Consider the following 12,103-nt stretch of genomic DNA (forward strand, 5'->3'; position numbering starts at 1 on the left):
CCGATGACCGACCCCTTCCTCCGGTCTTCAATGCCTCAGCGGAAGATCCCCAAGGGCTGGAGAGAGGAGGGCTGCTGGACATCCTCCCTCGGAGGCTGCTCCGACCTGCTGCTCGTGGTGTATGAAACTGGGGACTGAGCGAGCCCCAGCCGCAGCCGTCCGCTCCGTGGCTGCCGTCGGTCCGGACTGGGCCCCGCTCCTCTCGCCGCGCCCGCCGCCCGGCCCCGGCTCGGGACACCCCAGGGCTCGCCCGCGCGCCGACTGCCCGCGCGCCCTCCTGACGGCTGCGGCGGCGGCGGCGGTGATGCAAAGGAGGAGGGTGCTGCCGCCGGCGGCGCTGATGGTGGCGCCCGGCGCCCGGGTGTGAGGCGCGCGTCACGGCGAGGATGCTGCTGGCCTCGCGGCGCTGAGAGGGCGAGCGCGAGCCCGGGGCGGAGGACGCACGGGTCCGGATCTTGCTGCCGTGTGGGCTCCGATCTCCTTCTTTCCTCTCTCACTTCCCCCCACCCCAACCCCCCTTCATTTGCTCTTGGTTTGCATATCCAAAACACCTCTCGACTCCGACCTCTCCCCGACCACTGGAAGTCTCCCTGTCTCTAAATGGAATTAGTGGAGATCGGAGCCTCGGGTGTAACGAACAGACATGATCTATGGACGCAGTTTGTTTCACAGTGAGTACCTTTCCCGCCGCGCCGGGGCTCTCCGGGTGCCGTCCTCCCCGCCTGCCCTCCCTCGTGGCCGAACGCGCAGGGAAAGCCTGGCCACCGCCGCGCTCCCGCCGGACCGCGCAGGCCCCGCGAGTCTGGGGCAGATGTAAACTTTCTGTATCGCAGCATCATAGAACCGGCGTGCGGGCTGCGCAAGGCGGTGGTCACTGGATCGCAGAATCTGCCGCGGAAAACAGCCTTTCCGTGGGCAGGAACATCCCGGGGCAGAGCATGGCGAGTAGTTCGGGGGTGGGCACGTGCGCAAGAGCGAGGTGGCCTGTGGAAAGAGGGAGAGAGCTGGCCTGATAGTTCCTTTCGGGGGCTTCCGAGCTCGGCCGGCCCGCCTGCCCACCCCCGTGGGTAGTTTGTGGTTCACCTGAACGCAGCCCCCGAGGGGAGGGCGAGGGCCAAGCTCAACTCTTCCGGAGAGTAGATAGCCCTCTAGTGTTGCTTCACGAGTGTGTGGTGCGCGTGCAATTGGGGCGGGGGGGGGGAGGATTGGAGGAAAATAGTGTCAGAAGTCATCGAGTAAACGGCAGTGTAAGAAAATATATGGTGGAAATCTCACAGTTTTATAAAGCAAGGATTAGGGCGGCTACGCCACGCAAAGGACCGGCTTTGCCGCTGTGTTAATCACAGCACACGCTCCACAACGTGATGCCAGCAGAACAGGAAAAGCTGAGTGAAAACACCCAGACTCCAGCTTGATACTGATGGCTGTACACCGGGTGTGTGCGCGTGCGTGTGTGTAGGTGTAGAAACACGGCAAGTTAAAGTAAGACTTTTGTTTTCCTACCTGACCACAGACAATAGCAACGGCTGATATTTTCATCTAAAAGCAGAGAGCCAGGCTAGAGTACAAAGTACGATAATTGACATCATTTCTCAAATACTAATAGCAAGGCCCACAGACTTTTCCTGGAATAATCTTTAAGCATAAATTTGTAAGATCCTGTAGTGAGCTTTAGTTAAGGAAAGCATTATGAATTATACCTTCCCTTTTCCAAATGCGTTTTTAAGTGGACGTATGATTATACACCTAATGGAACTTAGGGCTTTTAGGGAATCGAGCAACAAAGTCAATAATAAAAACAGAAATAGAGAATGAAAAATCAGAAATTATGAAGACTAGATGACTTTCATGCTTGTCTCAGTTTTAGGCTTTGCAAAAATATTAAGTAAATCAAGGATATGGAAGTAAAACAGAAGGGCAAGTTTCAGTGGTCTTCGTAGATTTACTGTTAAGTTACAGATCAGAGGCTCTTTCTGATACTGGAAAAACTGACTCAATAAAATGCTTATAGAAATAACCTTTCTCAAAATTATAAAATATTTCTGGATAATACTACATATTAAATCAAAGTTAAGGCTAGAAGAGATGAATTTCAGAGCTTAGAAAATGCTGAGGACTGGGGTTACTTGGTAGTTCATCATTTTATAAGAAATATTTTTAATTATGCTGCTTAACACCGTCAATCCACATTAGTCTGTTTTTCTTCTTTTCCCCTCCCCCCGACCTGCCGTAGGATTTTGCCTAAGTATTTATTTTCTAAAACACAATAACATGGTTGATGAAAATACAACTTTCCCTTTTCACCCTTTTACCTGCTGTCCCTCTTTCTTCCTTTAGAGATGCTAGCAAGGTCATTCACAAAGAGCAGCTCAGACATACTCCTGAAATCCTGCTGTAATGGGACATTAGTAGGTGACACTATTAACTCTTTAGTCTTGAAGTCTGCATTTGCCTTAGGAGTTTGGGTCTCAGCCATTCCTAACTGGCATTACTTCCTGAGGAGATTCCTAAGTTGTCCTGATTTGTACAATTTATCAGTACAAATTTGTACATTTTATCAGTTTTTGCAAGTTCTGAGTCTACTCGGAATGGTTAAAAGTGATAAAGTAACCTTCTTTGATATCATTTTATCTTTAAATTGTTATGTTGTTATAGAATTTGATCATTTCGGTGTACATTAAGCTTTCTAATTTTTCTTTTTTTGTTTCAGTTGTAGCAAGTTTAATCATCCTCCATTTGTCTGGGGCAACCAAGCAAGGAACAGGTGTGTTTCTTTGGAAAAATGCAAGTGGAAGACCTCCAATCACTTGCATTTTCCTATTTTCCCCACATTCTTAATATTCCAGACTATCTGAGCATTTTATAGTGTGTATAATTGATTGGTTTTGACTACGACACCATTTAGAAGTTAATTTACTAATGGATATTGTAAGAATGTCCTCTCTATTTTTAGTTTTATAAAAAATTGGATAGTGGCTTAAAAAAATTTTTTTTTTCCAGAAAAGCAAAGCACCTCAGAAACAAAGTCTGTGCAGTGCGGAAGTTGGACAAAACACGCAGACGGAGGTGTCTTCACCTCTCCGAACTATCCCAGCAAGTACCCCCCTGACCGGGAGTGCATCTACATCATAGAAGGTGAGGAAGCCAGTGCCAGAGCTGGAGAAAACATTCAGCTAAATCTGGCCACCTCTAAGCTTTGGATGGACAATATGCATACAGACATTACAAAAATTGGTTTTGGAGACCATACACATAAATATCTCTGAGTGAATCAAATAGCTGTAAAACCTGGGGTCCAGTTAATTATTGAAATTATTAGTAATGGTTTATAAACAGGTAAATTCTGGGAACTAAAAAGAAATCAACAACAGTTTATTTCGCAGCTCATGTAATTGATTTGGAATTCTGCATTAATGGAATGGATGCATGGTTGGCATAATAGTACCTAATGTGTAACCGTTTGGGCAACTGGTATCTTTTTGGCTTAATAATTAGTAGAATAACCTATACATTTGTTATTTTTCTCTTAAATAATATGAAGCACAAAAAACATACTCTCGTCGGAAGTACGTCTATGATCATATTTTCCAAATGTCAATCTGAATAGCAGTTGTCTTAGTTTGTGCTCACAAGTGATATTTTCGTACTTTCATGCCAAAGTCAGGATTCCAAATGATGATGCTTCTTTTCATCATTTTTTTCCCCAGCTTGAAGGATAAAAAGTGCTGAAAAAGGGATTCAGTTCTCTTTGAACATTTTCCATTTCCATTACGCTTGTAGACATGTCTCTATTAAGGATGATACTGATACACGAACATTTCATCTAGTGATAGAAGTTTTCAATATTATGTGGTAGTACTTAATAGCCCAAAACTTTCAACCTCCCCAACCCCTGTGTTCCCCCAACACACACACACACACACACACACACACACACACACAGAGTTACCTTAACAAAGACGGTATTTATGCTCACTGTTTACTTATAAGCAAGGAACATGTTAATTTGATAGATCTTTCAAATTAAAAGATGTTCTGGTTAACTGATATCAAGAATTTCATTTAGAAATGATTTTTTTTGTAATTTCTGGACCGAGATCTTTCCTCTCTTCTTGTCATGCTTCAAGTTGAACTTTTAGCAAAGATACACCATATTACAAGAAGAAGAGAGAGAAATAAGCTCTGATAATGAAAGCATAAAGTTGAGAAACTGAGCTCCGGCAGGTTTTCTTCCTCTTATGATAGATAGAAAAGGAGACTGAAATGTGGAAATTCTGGGTTAAAATTAGCTGTTCTTTCTATCAAGTTAATATTACATATCTGTTATGTGTAGTAATACATATACTGTGTGATTGTATCGTGTAGTACTAGTTTAAGATCCTCGACTGATTGAATTTGAGGATGTGAAAACCCACAGATACAAATACAGAGGGCCAAGGTAGGGACTTGAGACTTGAACATCCCTGGATTTTGATGTCCAAGGAGGGTCCTGGAACCATCCACCTCCCCTCTCCCCTCCTGCCTGCAGGGACCTAGGGACGACTTTTGTACATATACATATATATATATATATATATATATATATATATATATATATACACATATACATAGATATTTAATCATAGAAATTTGGTATTTTTGTTGTCCCTGCTGTACATATAAGGAAACTGAGGCACAGAAGGGTTAAATGTCTTGGTTAACTTCATATAACATAATCTGTGTTTTGAAGCAACAGTATTTCAAAACTACAAATTATTAAAAAGAATAACATCAACTAATTCTCTTGTAATTCAGAAGAAAATCTTTGCATGTTAATTGTGCTTTCATGTTTATTCTTATTGATAATTTAAATGCATTGCTACCATTTGATTCTAATATCATGCACATATTTGCATTCATTCGTAGTCATGTCAAGGACAAAACTTAAAAGTTGGGAAACAAATAGAACCTCCTGTCACTGTTAATCATACTTCTGTACCCATCTTGAAATACTTCATACTTGTCTTTTTTTCCATTCATACATTCATTTAACAAATATTTGCTGAACCACTCTTGTTTAGAGAGTATTGGACAAAATAGACATGGTACTTGCCTTATGGAACTTACGATGTGGCCTGGGGACTATGCTTTTTTCAGTAAACAATCTCAAGTGACCCCAAGATGAGCAGTTTTGGAATAGAGAGAAAGACAAGAAGTCTATAAGGAGGAAGAGATGCTTACACTCAGTTCTAAAGAACATTCAGGAGATAATCGTCCTCTGTGTAGAATAGCGTGTGCAGAGGTTCAGAGCCGCAGTGAGGTTGGTTACACACGTGTAGTATCATAGGGTGTCTGCAGAGGGTGAGGAGAGCAGCAAGTGAGGAGTCTGAAGGGCAGGTGGCCTCAGATAAAGGAGAACTTGGCATCCATCTTCCACCCAGGCAAGTTTGGACTTTATGTTATAGACAAGCGAGGGCCATTGAAATAACTCGAGAAAAATAGTAAGGTGAGATTTCGATGAAGAAACTAGAGGAAGAGAACATAAGCTGAAACTATTGTGAAAGGTGGAGTAAACCGTAGGAGAAGCCTGAACTACAGAAGTGACATTGATGGTGGAGTCAAGGGAACAAATGAGAGGTATTTGGGAAACCGAGTCTTGCGTGACCGGATGTAGGGATGAGAGAATAGGCAATCTCAGGACTATTCTAAAGTTCTGGCTTGGTGATGTGTTACATGGAATTGCCATGTCAGATAAGGAATAGAGGTGGAGAAAGAGGGGGTTAAAGGAAAAATAATGTGTTCCATTTGGTGTTTATGGAGGTGTCTCATGAAGAGATTGGATGTGTGGTCTTCAGTTCAGTGGATAGCTCTGGGATAAAAATATATATTTATAGGTGATAAATATAGTGCTTGCAGTTGAGGCTGCGAGTATGAATAAAATTACCCAAAGCGTATTTGGAGCACTATAACTCTTTTGGAAAATCCAGATGCTTGGGTCTGCCTCCAGGAATTCTGATTCAATTGGGCTTAGACGGAGCTGCAAACATTATTATATTATAATCTCTTTCCATTGGGATGCTAGTGGCATCCAGAACCCTGGTCTAGAGAGAGAGGAAAGAAGACATAGAATAGATTTCTGGAAAATGACATGTAAGGGAGGGCAGAGTAAGGAGAAAGTCAACACAGACTGTGAAGGAAAAGCCAGAGAATACCAGGATCCTATTTTTTTTTGTACGTCTCTAATTTTCAAGTAATCGTGTATCTCAACTCTATATACATTTTGATACCCACGCATGCAAGGCTTTAGTTTCAAAGCCGTTCAAGGGTGATATTCAATATATATTTAAGAACTGGTGTGGGGGGACAGTAGTCATTCCGAATGATTGCTGACCACGTGGGAAGCAGGGCCTGCCATGGCAGGACTTAACTTCCAAGTTTCTGGAGAGGACTGGTCTTTAAAGAGCATCAAGTGGCTAGAAAGCAACTGAAGGACTCAAGACAGCAGTTTACTAACTAGGATCAACGTGTGGCTATTTCAACAGCTGTAATGGCTCTTCTGGGGGTACTCTGGCTGAGTATCAGCCTGGAATGCCAGAACCTTGAACAGTTTTGACCATGACAAGGGAAGAATGGAAGGGCACTAGCAAATGCATCCATGTGGAGGTTTATGGAGCGGTTCACCCTATCAGGCTCTTCCATGGTTATTTAAAGAGCTGTAAACACGTTTATGAAGATAAATTCATTTATAATTCACCCAACAAAGATTTTTTTTTTTGAGAAATTCTCAATGACAAGTATTGTGCATGAATGCTGAAAAAAGGAGGTGAATAGATATGGGTTTTGTCTTTAGTAAGTAGATGTAGAGAGGAGATTTTTTTTTTTTAAGCAAGATTTTCCCACATAAACAGGAGTTGGATTGGAGGTATATATGTACTCAAGAAAGTGGGAAAACACACGAAAGCCTAAAAGAGCATGCTGTTTTAGAAAACATGATATGCCTAGAGTGGCCTGAACGTAGGCTGTATGTGAGGTGAAAAGACCCTGGCAGGGTGAGTTGTTGGATACTTCTAAGAAACCTATACGTCAAGTGACTTGATCATTTTCCTATAGCTGATAGAGAGTTGCTGAATAAGTTTAAACCTGAGAATGACATGATAATATTTGCGTTCTAGGAAAATTACTCTTAATATCCCTCCACACACACTTCAATCTGATCAACACATCTAATTGGGACTATTTGAATGGGGTAACTCCATGCTGAACAGTTCTCAAGTTTCTGACCTTAAAACTGGATTCTCCTGAAGATGTGGGAAAAGTGACAGAGAGATGCCTCTCTACTTTTTAAACCTGAGTCAGCAGGTTTCCACAAAACTACTGTGATTTGTTCATTCTGTGTTAGATATTGAAGTGGTCATTTTATATCAGATCATATTTTGTGCAACATCATCAGTTTTAAGAAGCATCTCTTAGACATCATTATGGAAGTATTATCTCTTAGGATGCTAAGAATAACAAAGTTGCTTAGCGTTTCTATGCCTATCACAGTCAAAATTTGATAGGAGTTATACAGATAAAATCTGAAGTAGAATCAGAGAAACCGAACTACGGATTTAAAAAGAACCTTCTAGGGCTTCCCTAGTGGTGCAGTGGTTGAGAGTCCGCCTGCCGATGCAGTGGACACGGGTTCGTGCCCCGGTCCGGGAAGATCCCACATGCCGCAGAGGGGCTGGGCCCGTGAGCCATGGCCTCTGAGCCTGCGCGTTCAGAGCCTGCGCGTCAGGAGCCTGCGCGTCAGGAGCCTGTGCTCTGCAACGGGAGAGGCCACGACAGTGAGAGGCCCGCGTACCGCAAAAAAAAAAAAAACAAAAAGGACCTTCTAGACATAATCTTTCTTTTTTTCTTTTCCAGCTGCCCCAAGACAGTGCATTGAACTTTATTTTGATGAAAAGTACTCTATCGAACCTTCCTGGGAGTGCAAATTTGATCATATTGAAGTTCGAGATGGACCTTTTGGATTTTCTCCAATAATTGGACGTTTCTGTGGACAACAAAATCCGCCTGTAATAAAATCCAGTGGAAGATTTCTATGGATTAAATTTTTTGCTGATGGAGAGCTGGAATCTATGGGATTTTCAGCTCGATACAATTTCACGCCTGGTAAGTGGGGGCTTGTTTTTTTCCCTATATCTTTTCCTTCCTTGATTTTCTATCTTCATACTATAAGAACTTTTGTAAGACAACTTTATAATTTCCAAAGAGTTTCCCAGTTCTATTTAAAACCAAACCTACAATACTTTCTCTTTTCATTTCATTAATTCTGAAAGGAAAATAATTTTTCTTTAAAATTTAGCCTACACTAGAGGTACAGCATAGTGACTCAGGGGTCTGCATGGTCATCAGCAGCACAGTTAATTAGTTGGACTTCTGTTACGCTGAAACGTGTAATTTGAGAGGCCGTCTGTAATAGAGAAACTAATTATGCATTGAATCCCAATAAACTTGAAAAGGCAATTGCAATATTGTAAAATGTATCCATCAAAATGATCTTTGGAGAACTCAAATAAAAAATTCATTTGTTCTGAAAATTATAATTTTTTTTAAAATTATAATTTTTAAAGCAAATGGGTCTTAGTATAAAGCAGTCAGTCTAATCTCTTTTCAGAAATGCAAATTCCGAAGAGTTGTGGTAAAAGGAAGAGTGAGCCCCATTGCAGCCAAACACCCATTTGCAAGGTCTGGCATGCATTAGCTGTTATATATAATTATCTATTCTATGTCAGTTTTCCTTTTAACCTGTTGATATTAAAAAGGGTCTGTGATGTTGACTGGCTCACTTTATGATGAGTTATCATTTAATATAATAAAAATTGGTTATATTTTTAAACTGCAAGAACATCAGGCTGAAGCAATTTGAGATTTGATGAAGTCACTTTTTTTTTAATGGAAAAATGACTCAACTTACATAAAGGACATTATTTATTTATAATTACATTTTTTTAAGTTTGTACATATTGTTTTACTCAGGTTATAAAAGACAATACATTAAATTGGAATATATGTAAGATTTGTTCAAGTTTCCATTCCATGTTACAGAGGTAACATCAGAGCAGGGCTATGATGCTCAGTTCAAGTACTAACATTTTTGAAATAATTAATATAAGATTAATGATGACTTTTATTGTGATATTATGGTTTAATAATATAATAATTAAAATAAGTAAGATATTAACCCTACCATATGCCTTAGCCTTAAACATTAGGAATATTTTTATAATATCTCTAAGAGATTGTGGTTTTTATTATGCTTTGCTAATAATATTGGATTGGTCACAAAAGTCATGGGTATTTCGCATGTGGCAATCAAACCGATTCGATGTGTTCCAGGAAGGTGTAAACACTGAGATTACTTTATTAGTGCTAGAGTTTTCAATGGAAATATATATATATTTTTTCTTAACTGCTAATTTTGAGTATAACTAGGCTCTAAAAATAATGGCACATGGTATGATCTAGGCTTTTGTAAGTTATATTTTCACCTTGAGACTGGTGATCATGGGAACAACGTGAGAGGATCTAAAACTGTAGTTTCATTAGAAATGTAGGGGCAACTAACATACTTTATCGACTTAAGCAATTCTATCCACGTTTCTAGCTCTCCTTGAGATACATAAATGGTGGCGTTCAATCTGATATCCTAGGTTTTCCAAAGCTTCTTTGTTCCCCAGCATTGTTCTTTGCTCCTTGTTTCTTTAGATCCACCTTGCTTCATCTGTAGAAGAAGATTTTATTACCAGGAACATCTGAATCAGAGGAGAATGTGAGGAGATGATTCCATGTAATTAAGAATGAGTTAAGGATAGACTGAGGCTTCTGCTGTCACTCAGAGAAGCTTGAGTGAAGGGTGCCGGGAAACCTACACTTGGCATCCGAGGGGAAAGCAGGACCATAAAAAGGAGTTGTGTAAAACTTCCATGACTGCACAAGTTGACACGCTGTGGCCCAAGGACGTTGCCTGAGTGGCGCAGTCATCTACAGCTCATTCCATAAAGAGGCAATATTGAGGAAGCCACTTAGTTAACGTAGGAGGAACTGGGTAGGGATTAGTGATCATTTAGACAGCGTTTAGGGAATAAGGAGTCAGGCGGGCTTTAGTTTAATTTGGGCTTCATTTTTACTTGGTGGTATGCTTCAAGTGGTGACCTGTGGGAACTGAGAGAGCTCCTCAAGTCAACTTAATCATTTACGTGATAAAGCATTGCTGAGATCTCGAGGGCCCCAGGGTGGGATGCACATTGCAGGAGAGATCTTCCCACCCAGTCACCCCGAGAACTGGACTCCAGCACAGCTGTGAGGAACACTGGTTTTGGAAGCAGACTGGGCTTCCAATTCTAGATTTCTTATTTCTTGCTTGCTGTAAACTCTGGACATGATCCTTCATGTTCTATGCTTCAATATTTTTATTTGTAAAGTAGGGATAATATTGATTACTCACAAGATTGTTTGAAGATTGTTTGATTATTGACCAATGCATATTTATGGATTTCTTCACTTCCTATAAGATCTCAACTGTTGATAGCTATTATTGTATTAATTTGATCACGTGTTCTTTAAAAGTAAAGGAGGCTTGGCATAGTTTATTGGGAGAGCAAGTGTCCCAGACTTTTTAAATTACAACTTCTCTTTCCCTGATTTTTTGGGATGGATATGAAAAACTAATACCACACGATGTCACTTTTCCTTATTAGGTTTAAGTGGGCCTAAGTCTCCACATGAGGCTTATAGTTATTTCTGAGTGCAGTCATAAAATATGTTAGCGCAGAAATAGCAGTAGGAAGGCTAGGTGGTCTTTATTATTTTTGAGAATTTACCATAATCTGGGATCTGGATCTTAATTTACAGTCCCAGAAACTTGATGTCAGCACAGTGAGAGTGTACCCACTCTTAGGAATGAATCACATTAACCAATATACATATATACATACATGTGAATGTACACACATATACATACACACACACACACATACATGTACATATATGTACACGCATATAAACATACATACTTTTTTTTTTTTTTTGCGGTACGCGGGCCTCTCACTGTTGTGGCCTCTCCCGTTGCGGAGCACAGGTTCCCGGACGCGCAGGCTCAGCAGCCATGGTTCACGGGCCCAGCCACTCCGCGGCATGTGGGATCCTCCCGGACCGGGGCACGAACCCGTGTCCCCTGCATCGGCAGGCGGACTCTCAACCACTGCGCCACCAGGGAAGCCCCTACATACATTTTTAGTAAGAATTCTTAGAATCACACAGCTCAGTATTTCTTGTAAGCGACCATACATGGGCATCAGATTAGAATCAGAACATTGTACAGTGAGTGTGAAATCCAAATATTGAAGCATGTTTAATAGCATCCAGCGAAGGTACATGATGATTCATCTGGATAACATGGACCATTTTTCCCAATGATGCTCTAGGTCCCAAATTGCCATGGGTCAGTACCCCTGTCCAGCCTTCAGCTTTGGCCATGCCTGACTGGGACGCTAATTTGTGTCAACTCTTATCTCAAAACTTGTTTCTATCTCTTAATATCTGAATATCTTTGACTTCCTTTCTGAGTCAACTTTAAAACATAGCCTTTTAATCCCTTGCTCCTGCGTTCCTAGGAGCTACTTCTGAACTGGTGGTCGCTGAGAACTAGCCAGCTGGAGATCATGTGTGGACTTGGAGGGCAGGAAGGCAGAGCCAGAGAAGATGCCACAGACACACACTTAAAGGGATTTTCCGTCTTCAGGCACATTTTGATGACTCTGTGGGTTTTATGTTATGGATGTGGTTGTCTGTAGATACTGTGCCATTCCCTGGGTCCACAGTGCAACGGTGAATCACCTAGGAGTATAGTCTAGCATGCACAAGAAGGATCGTGAGACTGAGGAACAGTCAGAGAGAAGTCAGCCTGTCAAACCCCCAGGGCCTGCAGAAATGAAGGACAGTGTGAGGTTCGAAAAAGGGCCAAGGAACCCAGAACCCTGGTGGGAGCCTGCAGGTGATGCCAGTTGGGAAAACCTCTCTTCTTCCTGTGCAAGCACAGTTGTGTTGTGAGGTCTCCTCAACATACACTCTCCTACTT

The 12,103-nt window shown here is 41.5% G+C and overlaps 1 protein-coding gene across 8 annotated transcripts in view; it reads left to right on the forward strand.

Annotated features, from left to right (window-relative positions):
- Nucleotides 1-504: 504 nt before the first annotated feature.
- The window catches only part of NETO1 (neuropilin and tolloid like 1), an 89,968-nt gene continuing 78,369 nt past the window's right edge, over nucleotides 505-12,103 (forward strand). The window contains exons 1-5 of one of the 8 annotated variants that reach the window (XM_079943095.1): nucleotides 509-671; nucleotides 2,711-2,764; nucleotides 3,001-3,135; nucleotides 7,888-8,136; nucleotides 9,733-10,447. In XM_079943095.1, coding sequence (XP_079799221.1) covers nucleotides 644-671; nucleotides 2,711-2,764; nucleotides 3,001-3,135; nucleotides 7,888-8,136; nucleotides 9,733-9,800 — 534 coding nt within the window. In that variant the 5' untranslated portion in view covers nucleotides 509-643 and the 3' untranslated portion in view covers nucleotides 9,801-10,447. Of the gene's footprint in view, nucleotides 672-2,710; nucleotides 2,765-3,000; nucleotides 3,136-7,887; nucleotides 8,137-9,732; nucleotides 10,448-11,639; nucleotides 11,685-12,103 lie in introns of those variants that run through there. The other 7 variants (XM_079943096.1, XM_079943092.1, XR_013831365.1 and 4 more) reach the window with 7 other exon arrangements.

This window comes from Stenella coeruleoalba, assembly GCF_951394435.1.
Source record: "Stenella coeruleoalba genome assembly, chromosome: 14".
In the NCBI taxonomy this organism is placed as follows: domain Eukaryota; kingdom Metazoa; phylum Chordata; class Mammalia; order Artiodactyla; family Delphinidae; genus Stenella; species Stenella coeruleoalba.